The 19,610-nt window shown below is 40.8% G+C and overlaps 2 protein-coding genes across 2 annotated transcripts; one reads left to right on the top strand and one right to left on the bottom strand.

Annotated features, from left to right (window-relative positions):
* Positions 1 to 6,806: 6,806 nt before the first annotated feature.
* On the bottom strand, positions 6,807 to 8,781 carry LOC121753568 (floral homeotic protein DEFICIENS-like). The gene is made up of 7 exons (XM_042148779.1): positions 8,526 to 8,781; positions 8,378 to 8,444; positions 8,238 to 8,299; positions 8,055 to 8,154; positions 7,492 to 7,533; positions 7,347 to 7,391; positions 6,807 to 7,263 (listed from the first exon to the last, which is right to left on the bottom strand). Exons 1-7 carry the CDS (start codon positions 8,711 to 8,713, stop codon positions 7,039 to 7,041), a joined length of 729 nt encoding a protein of 242 aa, XP_042004713.1. The 5' UTR covers positions 8,714 to 8,781; the 3' UTR covers positions 6,807 to 7,038.
* Positions 8,782 to 13,157: 4,376 nt separating this feature from the next.
* On the top strand, positions 13,158 to 18,604 carry LOC121755146 (coatomer subunit alpha-1-like). Its single transcript, XM_042150425.1, has 3 exons — positions 13,158 to 13,555; positions 14,146 to 14,640; positions 15,232 to 18,604. The coding sequence occupies exons 1-3, from the start codon at positions 13,348 to 13,350 to the stop codon at positions 18,183 to 18,185; spliced, it is 3,657 nt and encodes a 1,218-aa protein (XP_042006359.1). The 5' UTR covers positions 13,158 to 13,347; the 3' UTR covers positions 18,186 to 18,604.
* Positions 18,605 to 19,610: the final 1,006 nt, after the last annotated feature.

The following is a 19,610-nucleotide window of genomic DNA, read 5'->3' as shown; positions in this document are numbered from 1 at the left end:
TCAGATTCATATGCTTTATGGTGGTTATTAAAGAATTCGTATTTAAATGCGGACGGGACAATCATAAAGACTTTGTGAGAAATATTACTTCAACAATATTTTAGTCCAAAAGTGATTTTAAATATTATACATTTAGTTTTATTACTATATTTAGAGTAGACATCTTTTTTAGGGAGAACGGTAACACACCATCTATATCAGGCATAATAGCTAAGTGCTGTTAAGATTAGCACCGTTTATGTTTGTCGATGGTAAACTGGGCCTATATGCTTGTTGGGCTTTTCTAAAAAATAAAAGTACTATCACCACAATAAATAAAATTTTAGGCTTTCATAAATTTAAACATTGGATATATTAATATGTGTTAGGATTCGCACACACAAGGCTTTCACACACTCAATAAGATCACACACACACTCACTGTTGTATGAGATCACACAATGCAGAAAAACACACACACTCACACTTTGAGTATTGAAGATGATAATCTTGGAGAGAAAACTGGAAAACTCTTTATTGAATAAACTCTACTCTAAACTACATACACGGTGAGCTATTTAAAGCTCTACAATCAAGTAGCAACTGCTACTAACTAACTACAAGAAGAATCAAGAAAGCAAGAAGAATAACCGCTACATCTCAGCTAACTAACTGCTGCTCCAACGGCTAGTTCGGCTAGGTTGCTTCTTCCTTCTCGGTTTAAGACCGAACTCCTTCCTCGGTTCAAGACCGAACTCCTTCTCGGCTTACAACCGAACTCTTCCTTCTCGGCTCATTCCAGCTCAACGCCGAGCTTCCTTACCGAGCTTTCCTACCGCTGAGCTTACCGACTTCTGCCTTCTTCTTCTCGGCTAGTTCCAGGCTAGTTCCAGCTCGGTAAGCCGAGCTTACCGAACTCCTTTCTAGCCGAGCTTCTTCCAACTGAAATGAGCACTCCATTATTACAATTCTCCACCTGAGGGCTCATCTCAGTTCTTGCACAAACATTGATCAATTTCTTGCAATGATCAAACTTGTCTCTACCTAGAGACTTTGTTAGCATGTCAGCCGGATTGTGCAAGGTGTTAATCTTAATCATCTTCATTCTCCCCTTTTCAATCACATCTCTAATGAAATGCAACTTTATGTCTATGTGCTTGCTCCTTTCATGAAAACCCGGATGTTTAGCCAAGCACATAGCTGAGCTGCTGTCACAATGAATCACCATTGTCTTTTGGTCAAAACCAAAGTCAGAAATCACTCCCTGAATCCAAAAACTCTCCTGTACAGCTGCAGTGAGAGCTATATACTCTGATTCTGTTGTTGAGAGAGCAACAACACTTTGCAACCCTGACTTCCAGCTGATTACAGTTCCAAACATGGTGAAAAGATAACCTGTTTGGGACTTTCTGTTGTCCAGGTTTGCAGCATAGTCTGCATCACAATAGCCCTGCACAACCTCCTCAGATTCACCTTCCCAGCCATTGAACACAATCCCCCAGTCCTTAGTTGACTTCATGTACCTCAATATCCACTTAAGAGCATTCCAATGCTCCTTCCCCGGGTCTGCCATGTATCTGCTAGTCACTGAGATAGCATGAGCCAAATCTGGTCTTGTACAAATCATAGTGTACATAACACTTCCAACCACACTAGCATAAGGGATAGCCTTCATCTCATCAGCCTCTTGCTTAGTTTTAGGGGCCTGCTCCTTTGAAAGCTTAAAACTCTGGGACAGAGGAGTTGATGCAGCTTTTGCATTTTCCATTTTGAATCTCTGCAAAACTTTCTCAATATAGTCAGTTTGCAGCATCCACAGCTTCTTGCAGCCTCTATCTCTCTGAATATGTATGCCTAGGATCTTCCTTGACTCTCCTAGATCCTTCATTTCAAAGCTTGACTTCAGATCTTGTTTAACTTTCTGAATTTCTGTCATAGAAGGCCCTGCAAGTAGCATATCATCCACATAGAGTAATAGGTAGGCAATGGGAGTCCTGCCTGCCTTCTTGATGTAAATACAATCATCATATTCTGACTTGGAGAAGCCAATCTTCTTCATCTGTGCATCAAACTTCGTATTCCACTGTCTAGGACTTTGCTTAAGTCCATAAAGACTTTTCTGTAACAGGCACACCTTGCCTTCTTCTCCAATCTTCACATAGCCCTCTGGCTGTTCCATGAAGATAGTTTCCTCTAGATCTCCATTGAGGAAGGCTGTCTTCACATCAAGCTGTTGTAGCTCTCAGTCAAGCTGATTCACCACAGCCAATAGAATCCTAATCGAAGTGTGCTTCACAACAGGTGCAAACACTTCATTGAAATCGATTCCCTCCTGCTGTGTAAAGCCTCTAGCCACCAGCCTTGCCTTGAACCTGATTCTGTCTTTATCAGTGGTTTCTACCTTCTTTTTAAACAACCACTTGCAACTGATCAGCTTCCTCTCCTTTCCATCTGTATTCAGCTTGGATTTGTCCACCAAAATCTATGTTTTGTTCTTGAGTAAAGACTCTATTTCCTCATTCATGGCTTCAATCCATCTTTCTCTATCTTTACTCTGCATAGCTTCTTTATATGTGAGTGGATCTGCACCATCAATACCTTCAGCTGCACACAGAGCATAATACACAACATCAGAGAACTTTGTTGGTGGCCTTGTTTCTCTTCTAACTCTGTCCCTTGCAAGCTGATAGTCTCTGATAGAGTCTGATATAGACTCACCAGCCTGGTTGCCCTGAGTTGGAGCCTCTTCTTTATCTGAATCAGACTCACTCCCTGAGTCAATAACTCCACCTGCTCCTAGGCCAACCCCCACAGGCTCCACCTTGAAGAAATCACCCTCATCTTCATTGGAGTCCAGCTTATCTTTCAGGTATGGCATCTGATCCTCCAAGAACACCACATCCCTACTCACCAAGACCTTCTGCTTACCGGGCTCAATACACCAGAGCCTATACCCCTTAACACCCCTCTGATACCCCAGCAAGATACATTTCAGAGCCCTAGCTTCAAGCTTACTTTGCCTAGCATGAGCATAGGCTGCACACCCAAACACCTTGTATTTTGAGTAGTCACTATGAGCTCCATACCACATGTAATCAGGAGTTTCAGATTTCAGGGCAGTAGATGGGCATTTATTGATGAGATAGGCTGCTGTATACACAGCCTCACCCCAGAATCTGCTGCTCAAACCAGAACCAAGAAGTAGGCACCTCACCCTCTCTAGGATTGTCCTATTCATCCTCTCCACAACACCATTTTGCTGAGGATTACCAGGAACAGTCCGGTGCCTCTTCATACCCTTCTCTTTACAAAACAGATCAAACTCAGCAGACAAGAACTCTAGGCCATTGTCTGTCCTTAAGCATTTAACACTTCTACCCTTCTCTAGCTCAACCTCCTTACACCATATCTTGAACTTTGTGAGTGTTTCAGATTTTTCTTTAAGTATATATACCCACAACTTCCTTGTATAGTCATCAATGATAGCTAGATAATACTTTCCTCCACCAATTGAACACACCGGTGAAGGCCCCCAAAGATCACTATGTATGTAGTCTAAAGGGGCTGTAGAAGAGTGAATACCTGTAGGATAGGGTGCCTTCTTAGCCTTTCCAAGTATACACTGCTCACAGGGGTCCATCTTGTTGAAAACTCCAGAGATCAGACCCTTCTTGATGAGTTCTTTCAAGCTTCCTTCAGCTGGGTGGCCCAATCTCTTGTGCCATAGCATTATGGAATCATCTGACACTGCATTGCTTTCTCCATCAACAGCCTTAGCCTTCAGATAATAGAGAATATGCTCTCTGTCAGCCTCCATCATCACTGCATCTCCAGATTTCACAAACAATTTTCCTTGACTCATCAATATGGTGAACCCTTTCTGCTCCAGCATTCCCAATGAGATGAGGTTCCTCTTCACTTCTGGAATATACCTCACCCCAGTTAGGATCTTTATAGAGCCATCTTGTAGGCTTAGCTTTACCTTCCCTATTCCTTTGATCTGACAAATGTGATTATTACCAAGAACAACCGTACCCGATGCTTCTTGAAGATCATGAAACCAGCTTCTATTGGGGCACATATGGAAGCTGCACCCCGAGTCCATTATCCACCTATGACTGACCCCACTATCACTGATATTCATGAGTTGAGCCGGGGGATCAGCACTCTCCACACAATCAGATTGATTGTGTCCCTCAGAGGCCATCTTTCTCTTCCATGCATGACAATCTTTCTTCAAATGTCCAGGTTTCTTGCACCAATAGCAAGCTCTGGTTTCCTTCTGAGCATCAGAACTTGAGGGTTTAGAGCCCTCAAACTTCTTCTTGAAGTTCTGCTTCTTGAACTTCTTCACATTCAAGGCCTCTGCAGCTTGAACATTGGAGCTTGCAGAGCCTCTGTTGGCTGTCTTCTGGAGTTCTTTGGCCATCAAGGCTGAATAGACTTCTGCATAGGTGATAGGTTTATCTCTTCCATAGATAATTGCATCACTTAGCTGGTCATACGAGCTAGGCAAGGCATTCAATGTGAGAATGGCCTTATCCTCATCTGAGATCTTGACATCAACAGATCCCAGGTCATCAATGATCTTGTTGAACTCCTCTAGCTGCTCAATGATGGACCTATCTCCAGAAAAACTATAGGCATACAGCCTCTTCTTGAGATACAGCCGGTTAGCCAAGGATTTGGCCAAGTAAACTTCATCTAACTTGTCCAAGATCTCCACCGCAGTCTTGGCTTCTTGAACTTCCCTCAAGACCTTATCTCCAAGGCACAGAATCACTGCAGAATGTGCCTTGAGCTGCATCTCCTCCAACTTTGCCTGAGCTTTTTCATCAAGCACTGGAGCCTTTCCTTTCTCCTCTGGTTTTGCAAGAACTGCCGCCAAGCCTTGTTGAATTAAAACCGCCTTCATCTTCATCTTCCACAGGCCATAATCATTCTTGCCTGTGAACTTTTCTGCATCAAGCCTTGCTGCCATCTCTGAAACCGTTTGATCCTCTGCAAATCAGCTTCAATATCCCTTTTCCCACAGACGGCGCCACTTGTTAGGATTCGCACACACAAGGCTTTCACACACTCAATAAGATCACACACACACTCACTGTTGTATGAGATCACACAATGCAGAAAAACACACACACTCACACTTTGAGTATTGAAGATGATAATCTTGGATAGAAAACTGGAAAACTCTTTATTGAATAAACTCTACTCTAAACTACATACACGGTGAGCTATTTAAAGCTCTACAATCAAGTAGCAACTGCTACTAACTAACTACAAGAAGAATCAAGAAAGCAAGAAGAATAACCGCTACATCTCAGCTAACTAACTGCTGCTCCAACGGCTAGTTCGGCTAGGTTGCTTCTTCCTTCTCGGTTTAAGACCGAACTCCTTCCTCGGTTCAAGACCGAACTCCTTCTCGGCTTACAACCGAACTCTTCCTTCTCGGCTCATTCCAGCTCAACGCCGAGCTTCCTTACCGAGCTTCCCTACCGCTGAGCTTACCGACTTCTGCCTTCTTCTTCTCGGCTAGTTCCAGGCTAGTTCCAGCTCGGTAAGCCGAGCTTACCGAACTCCTTTCTAGCCGAGCTTCTTCCAACTGAAATGAGCACTCCATTATTACAATATGCATGGATCTTTCCCCACTACAATCCGAATTGAATATTTAACTTAAAAAAACTATTTAACTTATGTTAATAAAACAATTCATTTTTATTTATTAACACCATCGTTTTTTTTCAGAACACCGATTATTTTTGGTAGAAGTGCGCCACATATATCTGTGGCGGCCAAGATTCAAATATTGGGTACGGTTAGGATCCGGACCGCGGACGCACGGTAAGCCGGTACAGGCGAGTGTACACAATTTTTTGTCATGTTCAAAAACAAAAAAAAAACTATAGCACAAAGTTGATTTTTCTAGTTATCAATTATTTATATGTAATAATAAGCTTTATTAGTAGATCATTTATTTCCTTATTTTCATTTATCTAGAAGGATATAAAAATTGTTTCTATTTTATACTCAAACATGAAGAAATACTCTGTAGGTCTCAACTTAATTCAAACATTTGTTTTAGATATATAATAAAATAAGAGAAATAATAAAGTAGGTAAGTGAAAAAAATAAAATAGATAATTGAATATAGAATAAAGAGAGAAAGATTAAGTTATAGAATAAAGAGATAAAGAAAGATTAAGTTGAGTTGTATTCTTTTTCGAACCCAACTAAGTTGAGTTATTTTTTTTTTTGCAGAAAATAAAAATTTAATCACACTTGCCTTACTCTCTCTCCTACTTTACTCTTTTTTAACTCTTGCTTTATTTTTGCTCCTATTTTATTTTATCTTAACCTATTGAACATAATCTTTTAATCATGTGTCCAAAAGAAACATATCAATATAGTTGGGACAAAAGTAATTTGGGAGTACAACTCAAGTAAATTGGAACAAAACATACTCCCTCCGTCCCGCACTACTCGCACTTATTTCCTTTTTGGGCGTCCCAAGTTACTTGCACTCTTTCCATTTTTAGTAAAAAATTTCACCTACAGCCGTCATTTTTTACTTTCCTATACACTCATTCCTTAATCTCCGAGCCGAAAAGGAAATGAGCGAGTAGCCCGGGACGAAGGGAGTATAATCTATTGGGACGGAGGGAATATATATAAGTTGGGACGGAGGGAGTATGTGGTGTGCGTACACACATATGAATACCTATCTCACCAAGTTTGAAAGCCGTCCTCCACGTATAGTGATAAATAGCCTCTATGTATACTGCCTATGTCCTTTGTTAGTTAGACTCGAACAAAAAACATCAAAATCCATAAAGACGATTACCAAATAGCCATAATAAAATCGGATACAATATACTTCCACACACATAACCCTAGTAAACATAGATCCACAATAGTCAATAGTCATACACAATATAAAGACAACATAACAAACAAATGTAGATCTTCCCATCTTTTTTTTTTTCTCAAGACCTACGACGTTCATACACAATCAAACACATTATATATATATATATAGATAGACATATGAGAAAACATTCACTCAAGTAGAGCAAATGTAGTGAGGTCCGAGGCTCCGGTCCCACTGTGAAGGCTAGGATGGTGGTGGTGGTGGTGGTGATGATGGTGCGGGTGAGGGTGGTGGTTGTTAGGAGGAAGGCGAACCGCGATGATCCTTGGCCCGCCGTGTGGAAACCCCAACATAGAATTGTAATCGCCTTCGTTTTCAACTAGACCGTAGTGCGGATCCTCCTGCCGTGCATCCTACCATAACAATACTCCCACATAAATAAGACTATAGAAGTTTATTTGCAATGTAAATGAAATAATTGAAAAAAAAAACTTACAAACTGAAGCACAAGGCCTCTGTGTATCTCTTCAACATTCCTTAGCTGCAAAAGAAAAAACAAATAGGGAAAATGAAGTAATTTATGAACTAATACGTTGAAAGATGAACAAAGGAAATTAAAAGATTTTAGTAATTTATTTTACCTTTTTCCTGCTGGTGTCAATCCGGCTGCTGATGACTTTGTACTGTCATGGTTAAGATTATTGCAATAATTAGCAAAGCTTAATTGCTTAGGTAAAGTTTAAACAACTAAGATTAAGCTCATTATTCTAAGGATTATAACACTTTCCATTTATATATCAATATTATAAATGGAAAATGAAGATATGAAAATCACTATATATAATCCCTAATTTCTATAATTATTGATCATTATTTATAATATCTATCTCTATGAATTACTTCATGATTTTTAATTTTTATTTATATTTCCCCCAATCAACTTTATCGTGACATGTTTTGTTGCAGGCTTTCCTGCAAAAATTGTTGACAAGAATCCCAATTTCATCCATCAGTCTATCAAGAACTGAGCTTTTTTTCTTCAATTTATTCCCTCAATTTGGATATCCATTTTAGTAGATCTACAATACTGAAGATTTTGATAGGCTTTCTCCATCAAATAAATGACACCACCTTAATTTTAATCGCAATTGAAAAAGGAAACCCTAGAAATTTATTGAGGGAGCTAGAGAGAGAAATTTCAGACCTTTTTCTCTCGAATCACCTTCATAGAGTTGTCCATATCTTCGATGAGATTCACCATCTGCTCATACCCCAGATCGTTCAAGCTCTCTCCCCTCCTTTGTCTGAAAATTTCAATCGAAATAGATATTAATTAAATTAAAGGAAAAACTGAAAAAAGAGAGGGCTAAAATCAAATAGTTCATACCGAATCTCCATCATCAGATTCCTATTGATCTCCTTCAGCTTCTTCAAGTGCTCTTGCATTTTCTTCAAAATAAAAAGTTTGCATTTTTAATATATAAAAATAAATAAAATCAAGAAATAGATAAAGTGAAGTGGAAGAACCTCGTAGTGGGAGCTCCAAATATCTGTCCTAACAGTCTTCTGGTATTCATCAACAATCTGCTTTGTCCTAAAACACACACGCAAATTAACACAAAAACAAATCTGACAAATGAGAGAGAGAGAGAGAGGGAGAGATTTATTTAATTACGTGATAGTGGGGCTGATGTATTCATGAAGCTTCTGAGTGCTGGAAATCATGATAATGGAAATCTTGGCATCACAAAGCACAGTGAGCTCATGAGCTTTCTTGAAAAGCCCATTTCTCCTCTTGGAGTAAGTCACCTGCCTGTTTGTTTGGTTCTCTATTTTCTTGATCTGGATCTTCCCACGAGCCATCTCTCTCTCTAAACTCCGCAGATCTTGTGAAGAAATGGAGATAAGATTCTGAAGAGATGAAAGATAAAGAGGGAGAGAGGGGGGGTTGTATCATTAAAGAGGTTTGAGGGACCATGAGCTAACCAAAAATGGAAAGATTTACCAAATGGGTGAAAAAGGGTTTCAGAAGTTGATAAAGTAATTTAAGAAAGAGTCATTTCTTGTTATCAGTCACCACCACTCTACAGAGAAATTTATTTCTTTTTGTTATTTTTATTTCTCCACCTTCAAATTAAAGGTGGCCAAGGCCAACTACTACTATTGATGATGATGGGTGGATATGATTTGTGTTGCACAGTTTTTGTACTTCAAATTTCAGTCTTGATTGATGGATGGTGTTGGGTCCGGTTTGACCCTCCCTAGTGATGAAAATTGATTATGATTTGTACAAAATTATGTGACATGCGTTTTCTGAGGCTAAAGATTAGGTTTTGAGGTTAGGGTTTTAGGCTTTAAATTAGGCATTGATTCCCTGGAGCCACAGATAGAATTTTTAAAGAATCTAAGTAGGCATAAGTTTGAGTGATTTGTGAAGTTTTGGTTTAGCTTTAAGGAAAAGATTTTGGTTGTACAAGGATCGTTCTTGGTTGTAAGCACTAGGATGTAGACACGGACAAAAGGTGGAATGGAGTTGATTAGGACATCCACTACGCTGTTTTCCCACCGTTCCTTAAACTACTATTTGCGGGCCCACTGTACTTTTTAACTCCATTCCTTAACTAAGGAACGGAACCTGCAACCCTCCGTTCCTTATCTGTTTCTTAATCGTTCATTAAATTACTATTTATTCAATTTCATTTTTTATTTTTATTTCCAACTCAATTCAATTAAAACAAACACACTTCATTAAAAAACACACAACATAAAAAAAATTACAACTTAAAATTCTAAAAAATAAAAAACACATACTTAAAATCCTAAAAAATTAAGCGTTGCATAATTTAAAATACAAATTTAAAGAAAATAAAAAAACTACTCCGACGGCGCATCATCCCCCGAAGGCGGTCGAGGTGGAGGGGGAGTCGGAAGGCCAAGTTGTGCTACCATATGCACAATTCCGTTCCACCAGGCCGCGTATTGGGAGGGCGAGAAGCGGGAAGTGTCCGCCATTGTGGCGGTCATGTACACCGCCATAAGGGTGTTCGAGCCTCCCCCGAGCCCGCCTGGCTTGATTCACCTCGGCTCTTCCTCGCTCTAGCCGCCTTCGTCCCTTGCGGCCGACGGCGCCCATGGCTGGATCCCCCGTCATCGCCGACCGTACCCGCAAACTCATAAGGTGCATCCTCTTGTCCGCCGCTGCCCTCACCGGTGTCACCAGATGAGTATTGGTCACTCGCCGTGTACTTCGTGCGCTTCGAGGTTGAGCCCGAGCTGGAGCGGACACCGCCAACCCACCGTTCCTCGTCCTTGACAGCCTGCCAAACATCAACAAATCTGAATTGTTTGTCGGTGTCCTGGTTGTAGACGCGCAAAGCCGCCCTCAAAATGTCGGCTCCCAAAGCTCCGCTTGGGTAGTGCGCCGCTTCGATCGAGTAGATACCCAAGAATTTTTTGACCTGTTTGTCGACTCGGCCAAAGTGAGAGCGGAGCATTGTATATGTGCGCTTCCGGGAGCCTTTCGGCTTAATCTGGTGGTAGACCTCGGTGACCTTTTCCCAGAAGCGCTTGTGGGCTTGTTGATTCCCGACGATGGGATCATACGAGACGGTGATCTAGGCGTTGTACACCGCCATCGTCTCGTTGTTGCTGTACGGATGCCGGCCTAGATCCTCCTCTTCTTTCTCCTCCTCCTCCTCCTCGCCCGCCTCCGACTCCGCCCTGGAGCTTCCACCGCCTCGGCCTCCTCCCCCTCCTCCTCCTCGCCTGCCTCGGCCTCCTCCCAGACTGGGTTCAACCGGGAAATCCTCCCGAATCTGGGATAATCCATGCGAATACCGCGGGGCGGAGGGTCGAGCGTATGCATCCACGTCGAAAGTGGGTGGTTGGTACCCACCCGGCGTCGCCGAACCCGTCGTGCCCGGCGTCGACGTACTGGAACCACCAAGTGTTTTGTACATGGTCCCCCAATCGGTAAACGTGTTGAGATCCCACCCGCCGGAGCCGCCACTGCGGGAGTTGCCGTCGCCGGACATTTTTTGATGAGATGTTAGATGAAAATTGGAGAGGAAATGAAGGTGATTTAGGAAGAATAGATGTGTAGTTGTGTGTGAAATGAGGATGAATTAAGAGTATTTATAGAGTAAAAAAATAATAAAAATTTTTTTTTAAAAAAAAAGAAAAAATGGTAAAAATTAAACGGTCATATTACCGTTTTTTTTTATTTTATAAAATCAAATTTTTTTTAAAAAAAAAAATTATTGCGTCAGCACGTGACGACGCCCACTCGCGGGTTTTTTCTTAATTTGTGGTTTTGAGAGAACCGAATTCATCATCAACCAACAAATAGAGATAGTTTGATTTTGAATATTCTGATGCCGTGTGAAAATGAATGAAATAGAAACAAAGAAGTCAGTGGTTATTTTCCTATCCCGTTTTTCTGCCTAGTGTGAAGTGTTAATGTCATGGCCTAACCTTTATATTTATCAATAAAAAAGGAAGTTAATGGTTAATGTTCGAGCTTGAGGCCAAAATCTCAAATTCTTCAATGTAATATGACCTTTAAATTTTTATTCACTTACTTAAAAAAACTCGAAGGAATCATCATTAAATTTAAGAGCATCGGAAAATATAATAATCAATTTAAACATAAAGAAAATAGTCATCATTCGTGAATCGTGACTATATAATTATAACCCAGAAATTGGGCCTAAGAAATGGACCATTGAATTATTTTGGGCTCAAACTGAGTTAAAAGAACTCTTAAAATAGAGGGCCTGATGGATAAATCAATAAGGACTAATCTAACATGTCTTAAATAAATTAAATTATAAACTATAAGCAAAAATTGATATTTGTCATCTCTATAAAGAGAATTTAACTTCACCATATCTTATAAGGCGTTGATGCCATAATTCTACTTCCTAGTCTGAAGGTAGTCTCGAACACCATAATGATACGGTTCAACATCTATTCAGTCTATTACTAGATTTGAGTGAAGAGAATATGTATGAGATTTTTTCATAACGCATATAAACTAGGTGTGATGCTTTGGGTAAAGTAAGAGTATGATTGGTAATCATCTAATCGCAAGTACATGAGTTTTTGTATGTGGTCATTTCTTGAGGTTTGGTATCACCGTCAATGATTCTTCTGAGTCTAGTTTGAAAAATAACTGAGTAAGCTTGATTTGTGAGCCTGATATTACGGTGTAGTTATGAATAAAAATATATTTTGATTTTCCGTGGATGGATCTGTTGCTTTTACATCACATTTTTTTAATGACAAGGTGTGTTGGTGTTGTTGAAAACAATCATCACGCCAAACCAAAGTGTTAGTGATGCACGGGAGCACCGATCTAGACAAGCGTAACAGAAGTCTAACACATATGGACCTCATTGCTCGTTGGGAAATATAGGCATTGACGAGATGTGCAACTACTTGTTCATAGACTTGTGACACGTACGTCCTAGGTCATTGAGGTATTGGAACAACAACGCTCTAATGCATGCACCTTTCCATCATACGGTTGACTGTCAATATCAACTAAATAATGCTAATAGCTTAATCGCATTGGAAGTGTACTTTTTTTCTACTTTATTCTCTCTCTTACTTTACCCTCTTTTCATTGAGTATCATTTTTTTTATAAAACGAGTGCTTAAAAGAAGTGCCACATCACTTACATGGGACAAAGGGAGCATAAAATATAAAAAAAATTGAATTATAAAAGAGTTGTACCCGCGATTCCGCACGCCAACAATGCAACCATTTTCTAGCCCGACTGCACAACAATCTCAGTCTCTCACTATCATAGTGATCCCAAACATCGCCCAACCCTTTCTCCAGGCCCCATAATGCATCGGACCGGATCACAATACACATTCTCGCGATCCGGTTCCTGTCATTCTCTATTATCAATTCCCTAAAAAGATGCATGCTACGGCTTTAGGAATTGAGAGGAATGGTCATTGCTGCCCTACTATGTTCAACCCCCAATTGGCCAATTTTGTCCTGAAATAGTTTTTAACTTGTAAACGTAATTCATTAGTCAACTAATTTTGATTCGATCATTTTTCACTAATTTATATAGTACTAAAATGTCAATAATCCAATAAGCAGAAAGATTCCTGAAATCAGATTTAGCCCAAAACTTAGTTGTAGAACCGGTATTTTGACATTAATGTTTTATTGGTTATGACATTATTTACGTGCTTAATCATTTAATGCAGTATATTAATAGGCATAATAGTAAGCTGGAAGCATTGGTAAAACCGTTTTAAGATTCGAGATTTGGATCCAAACCCGATTACCGGTTGTTAGCAATAACTCAATTTCTCTAACCTACACCCCCTTTCTTATCCCACACCCATGTCGTTAACATTCCCCATTTTTTCACAGATCTAAATCTCGATCAGGGTTTCCGAATTCTGGCACCAACCTCAGATCTCTCCATTCCTTCACCGTCCCCGATCATCGGTGGACAGACGATTGGCTGAAAATGCTGACGAAATTCGAGACCAAGAGCAATCGAGTGAAAGGCTTGAGCTTTCACACCAAGCGCCCATGGATCCTCGCCAGTCTTCACAGCGGCGTCATCCAGCTCTGGGATTACCGCATGGGCACCCTCATCGATCGATTCGATGAGCACGACGGCCCCGTTCGCGGCGTCCATTTCCACAAATCGCAGCCGCTTTTCGTCTCCGGAGGTCCGAATTTTGTCGTCTGTTCAATTTTTTTTCCTTTGCTTGGACGTTGTTGTGGATTGTGTTATTGCAATGTGATCCATGCTTGCTCTGGTGTTTATTTGCGCTTTTCGGAGTTGCTTGAGTGTTTTTTGCGGATCTGTTGATTTACGTTATGTAAATCCAAAAGTTATGGTTTTTTTATCATTCTAACATAGGTCTGTTAAGGGAGTGAACCTATATATAGGTCTTAATGTCCTTTGCTGTTTCTCTCTGGTTTTCATTTATCTTGGTTGATTGTTAGTGGAATATTGTGTCTTTGGAGCTGAATTTGATTCTGGAAGATTTTTCTCATCATGTTAATTTCACCTTACCGGATCCTTTATATGATCTTTTGCGTAGTATAGACAAAAACTAGTGAGTTCAATCTGGTACATCCAGCAATCTAGTTAAGTAATCATGTTTGTGCATGCTAGTCAAGCTGACTCCTATAGGAAAGTTTGTGAATAAATTTGATGAAACTTAAGGTCCCATTAGATTATTTTGCAGAGTATGATTCTTGGATAGATACTAGAGCATATTTTAATTCATCCACCAATATTTTCTTTCTGCAGGTGATGATTACAAAATTAAGGTGTGGAATTATAAATTGCATAGATGCCTATTTACTCTTCTTGGCCATCTTGACTATATCCGGACTGTCCAATTCCATCATGAGTATCCTTGGATAGTAAGTGCAAGTGATGATCAGACAATCAGAATATGGAACTGGCAATCACGTACTTGCATTTCTGTGTTAACGGGGCACAACCACTATGTCATGTGTGCTTCATTTCACCCCAAAGAAGACTTGGTTGTTTCAGCCTCTTTGGATCAGACTGTTCGTGTTTGGGATATTGGTGCCTTGAGGAAGAAAACAGTATCTCCTGCTGATGACATTCTGCGATTATCTCAAATGAATGCAGACTTCTTTGGTGGTGTTGATGCTGTTGTGAAGTATGTCCTGGAAGGTCATGATCGAGGGGTCAACTGGGCTTCTTTTCATCCAACTCTCCCTCTGATTGTTTCTGGAGCTGATGACCGCCAAGTAAAGATCTGGCGCATGAATGGTATGTCAGCTTGATCACTGGTGTTTGAAGTGCTATTTGTTATATTCTGATATTTTATAAGAGTAATAGAATGAATATGCATTTATTTTCTGAATGTTTTTGACTTTGAGATTGAGAAAAGGTACTTCCCTATCAGTAAAAGGGAGATCTAAACATCTCAATCTTCAATGTTTATGTTGACATGGTTGTCCGGATTTGCTGTAAACCACACTTGATGTTTCTTAATATAGCAGAGACAACATGTTTCTTAAATATAACTTTTAGAAATTGTTTGCTTTAGTTTGCAAAGTAGCTGTAAATTGTTAAAGGTAAAATCAGATTTAGGCTTTCAATATTGAAGTGGTGAGTTTTTTTTGTGTGTGTGTGTGTTTTATTTTGGGGGTGGGGGTTTGCTATGGCGTTAGTTTAAGATTACAAGATGGTGTTTGCCGCCAGTTACGGCACTTCCAATCAGCTAATTTGTGAGTGTAGGAATTGAGTGATAGATCCTTGCTTTGTTATTCAGACATTTTAGGTTAAGTCCTACTTTGCTCTAGCCATGTATACATATATATTTCTCCAATAATATAAATATATGATATATTTTTTCAGATACAAAAGCATGGGAGGTGGACACATTGAGAGGTCACATGAATAATGTTTCCTGTGTCCTGTTCCATGCAAGGCAGGACATCATTGTATCAAATTCAGAAGATAAGAGCATCAGAGTTTGGGATGCTACTAAAAGAACTGGCTTGCAGACATTTCGCAGGGAGCATGACAGATTCTGGATCCTCTCTGCCCACCCCGATATGAATCTACTTGCTGCTGGTCATGATAGCGGCATGATTGTTTTTAAGCTAGAGAGAGAACGCCCAGCCTTTTCTGTGAGTGGTGACTCTGTGTTTTATGTCAAGGATCGGTTTCTGCGCACTTTTGAGTATTCCACTCAGAAAGATACACAACTGATTCCTATCCGTCGTCCTGGTTCTAATGGTTTGAATCAAGCGCCACGAACTCTCTCTTACAGTCCTACTGAGAATGCGGTTTTGGTTTGCTCAGATGTGGATGGTGGTTCATATGAGCTGTATGTTATACCCAAAGATAGCTACAGCAGAGGCGACACAGCTCAAGAAGCAAAAAGAGGTGCTGGGGGTTCGGCTGTTTTTGTGGCTCGAAATAGGTTTGCTGTGCTTGAGAAGAGCAGCAACCAAGTCCTGGTCAAGAACCTAAAAAACGAAGTAGTGAAAAAGAGTGTTCTGCCTATTGCTACTGATGCTATATATTATGCTGGTACTGGGAATCTACTCTGCCGGGCCGAGGACAAGGTTGTCATTTTTGATCTCCAACAAAGAATTGTTCTTGGAGATCTTCAAGCCTCTTTTGTTAGGTATGTGGTTTGGTCTCAGGATATGGAGAGTGTTGCTTTACTGAGCAAGCATTCAATTGTTATTGCTGATAAAAAGCTTGTGCACCGCTGCACTCTTCATGAGACCATTCGTGTCAAGAGTGGATCATGGGATGATAATGGTGTTTTCATCTACACTACACTGACGCACATTAAGTACTGCCTGCCTAATGGGGATAGTGGAATTATAAAGACCTTGGATGTTCCAGTGTATGTAACAAAAATATATGGGAATACAATCTTTTGCCTGGACCGAGATGGGAAAAACCGTCCTATCATTATTGATTCCACAGAATATATTTTTAAGCTGTCCCTGCTGAAGAAGAGATATGATCATGTAATGAGCATGATAAAGAATTCAGAACTATGTGGACAAGCCATGATTGCATATTTGCAACAGAAGGGCTTCCCACAAGTTGCTCTCTATTTTGTAAAGGATGAGAGAACTCGCTTCAACTTAGCCCTTGAAAGCGGTAACATTGAGAAAGCCCTTGAATCTGCTAAAAAAATTGACGAGAAGGATTACTGGTACAGGCTAGGAGTAGAGGCTCTTCGGCAGGGAAATGCAGGAATTGTTGAATATGCATACCAGAAGACAAAGAACTTTGAGAGGCTTTCTTTTCATTATCTCATAACTGGCAATCTGGACAAGCTGTCGAAAATGATGAAAATTGCTGAGGTAAAAAATGAAGTTATGGGCCAATTTCATAATGCGTTATATCTTGGTGATGTGCGAGAGCGTGTGAAAATTCTGGAGAATGCGGGTCACTTGCCCCTGGCTTGCATAACAGCTTCTATTCATGGGCTTCATGACGTAGTGGAGCGTCTATCTGCACAACTGGAAGATAATGTTCCTTCTCTTCCTGAAGGGAGAAAAGCTTCTCTGTTGATCCCCCCAAGTCCAGTGCTATGCGCTGGAGATTGGCCTTTATTAATGGTGAGTAAAGGGATATTTGAGGGTTCACTTGACGATGCAGGCAAAGGTGCAGAAGAAGAGTATGAAGAGGCTGCAGATGCTGATTGGGGTGAGTCTTTGGATATTGGTGATGTGGATAATCTGCAGAATGGAGACATTAATATGGGGCTGGATGTGGAAGATGTGCACAATGAGAATGATGAGGAGGGAGGATGGGATCTTGAGGATCTAGATCTGCCTCATGATGTCGATACACCAAAGGCAGCTTCCAATGCCCGTTCTTCTGTTTTTGTTTGCCCCACACCTGGTATGCCCGTAAGCCAAATTTGGGTCCAGAAGTCATCTCTTGCTGCTGAACATGCAGCTGCTGGAAACTTTGATACAGCACTGCGTTTATTGAGCCGTCAGTTAGGGATATGCAATTTCGCCCCTCTAAAGTCACAATTTATTGATCTCCAGTTGGGCAGTCACAGTTACCTGCGTGCCTGTACGTCAGCACCAGTAATATCTATTGCAGTAGAGAGAGGCTGGAGTGAATCAGCGAGCCCCAATGTGCGAGGCCCCCCTGCTCTTATCTTCAATTTCTCTCAACTAGACGAGAAGCTGAAGGCTGGTTACAAAGCAACGACCACTGGAAAGTTTTCCGAAGCTCTTCGACATTTCCTGTCAATTCTCCACACAATTCCACTGGTTGTGGTTGAAACAAGAAGAGAGGTGGATGAAGTGAAGGAATTGGTTATTGTAGTAAAGGAATATATCCTTGGCTTGCAAATGGAGCTTAGGAGGAGGGAATTGAGGGACGATCCAGTTCGTCAGCAGGAACTTGCAGCATATTTTACCCATTGCAAGCTCCAGCCCCCGCACTTGAGACTTGCGCTGACCAGTGCAATGACTGTTTGCTTCAAGGCAAGAAATCTGAGTACCGCAGCCAACTTTGCTAGGCGGCTTCTAGAGAGTAATCCAAGTAATGAGAATCAAGCAAGACAGGCTCGCCAGGTTCTCCAGGCTGCCGAAAGAAATATGACAGATGCCACACAGATCAACTATGACTTCAGAAATCCTTTTGTTGTATGTGGAGCGACTTATGTTCCAATCTATAGGGGTCAAAGAGATGTAACCTGCCCCTACTGCACCTCACATTTTGTTCCATCTCAGCAAGGCCAGCTGTGCACTGTTTGTGATCTTGCGGCAGTAGGAGCTGATGCATCTGGATTGTTTTGCTCTCCTTTGCAGATAAGATGATTTTATTGTACAACTGCTTGTTTCTGTTCTGACCATTTCACGGTTTCAGAAAGTGGCTATGCTTGTGATGACCCTGACGGGCACCTGGAGAGAGTAAGGTAGGAGCTTCAGATTGAGAGCACCTGGAGAGACTTAAGGGGTAGGAGCTTCAGCTTGATTGAGACGCTTCTCTCGGATTTACATATCTGCTTAATATTTTTTTTTCTTCTGCAATCCGTCTGCCTTCTTTTTATGGTAACAGTTTACATTTCCCTTGTAATAAACTTGTGTAAGATTTTTGACTTTGACCATTTTTATGCAGTGTGGATATTTAGTGTGCGTTACACGACGTGCATTTACCTAGTACCGATGGACTAAATGTTATTTTTGCAGATGTAATAGACATATACTTTCTTGGATTCAAATTGCTTGTTCACTTATTCTGGTTGCTCTTCGAGGCTGTTCTTTTTTTGTTTCAATTATTTTGAACATATAAAGTTAATGTTTTTAGATGACAGATGAATTTGTATAAGGATCAAATGCCCCGGTAGGCTTTCTTCCCCTCCGAACTAGCATCACTGCCTATTCTTCTTAAAGGGATCTATGTATGATCTCAGTTCGCCTCCGCTCAACATATATAGTAGTATTGCTTACATTTTCATGCTTGGGAGCCTTAATAGCTCAATGTCATCCCTTTTTAGCTACTATTAAGAGTATCAGACTGTCGAGGTTGGTGGAAGGTGTATAGAGGAGGGCGCTTGGCTTGGCTTCCCTTCCCATTTGAAAATTATGATTAGTAATCGTACAGTTTTGGCTTAAGTAAATGGTTAATTTGGTGATAGTATGATGGAAATGGCAGATGGGTTTGAATCAGTTGATGATTATTATTATCATTATTGTGAAAATGTGCAGAATAGTCTATAACTAAGAAATAAATTTCAAAATGAACTTGTTTAGCCTCCAAAACTTTGTATGCATCAATTCACATTCTCGTGACATGAACGATCTAAGTCATGGCCTTGGAACAACCCTCTAAGCAGTAAGGATTAGGTGATCCAAAATGCCCTCCTAAGAGCATCCACAGTAGCGGACGAGCCGACAGATGAGCGACCGGCGAGCCGCTCGTCCGTCGTGCTCGTCCACCATTGCGACCGGCGAGCGGGTCGCGGACGAGCTGGACGTACGACCCCTCGTCTGTGTGCTTGTCCGTCGTCTCGTCTGCTATTGTGGGTCCTCCACGGACGAGCGCACGGACGGGAGCAATTTTCATTTTTAAAAAAATTCTATATACGGCTCGTTTCGGTTCATTTTCATTTGCATCACTTGTATTAACGAGTTTATCTCTCTCTACTCTCATTTCTATTCAAGATAAATGGAGCACCACGACAGCGACTCCCCAGCCACTAGCGAATCGCATACTACCACGCGGTTGGAAGTGGAACGAGT

The sequence above is a fragment of the Salvia splendens genome, chromosome 11 (assembly GCF_004379255.2).
Source record: "Salvia splendens isolate huo1 chromosome 11, SspV2, whole genome shotgun sequence".
NCBI lineage: Eukaryota > Viridiplantae > Streptophyta > Magnoliopsida > Lamiales > Lamiaceae > Salvia > Salvia splendens.
Note: the sequence above shows the minus strand (reverse complement) of the source record. Positions and strands in the feature narration are given on the sequence as shown.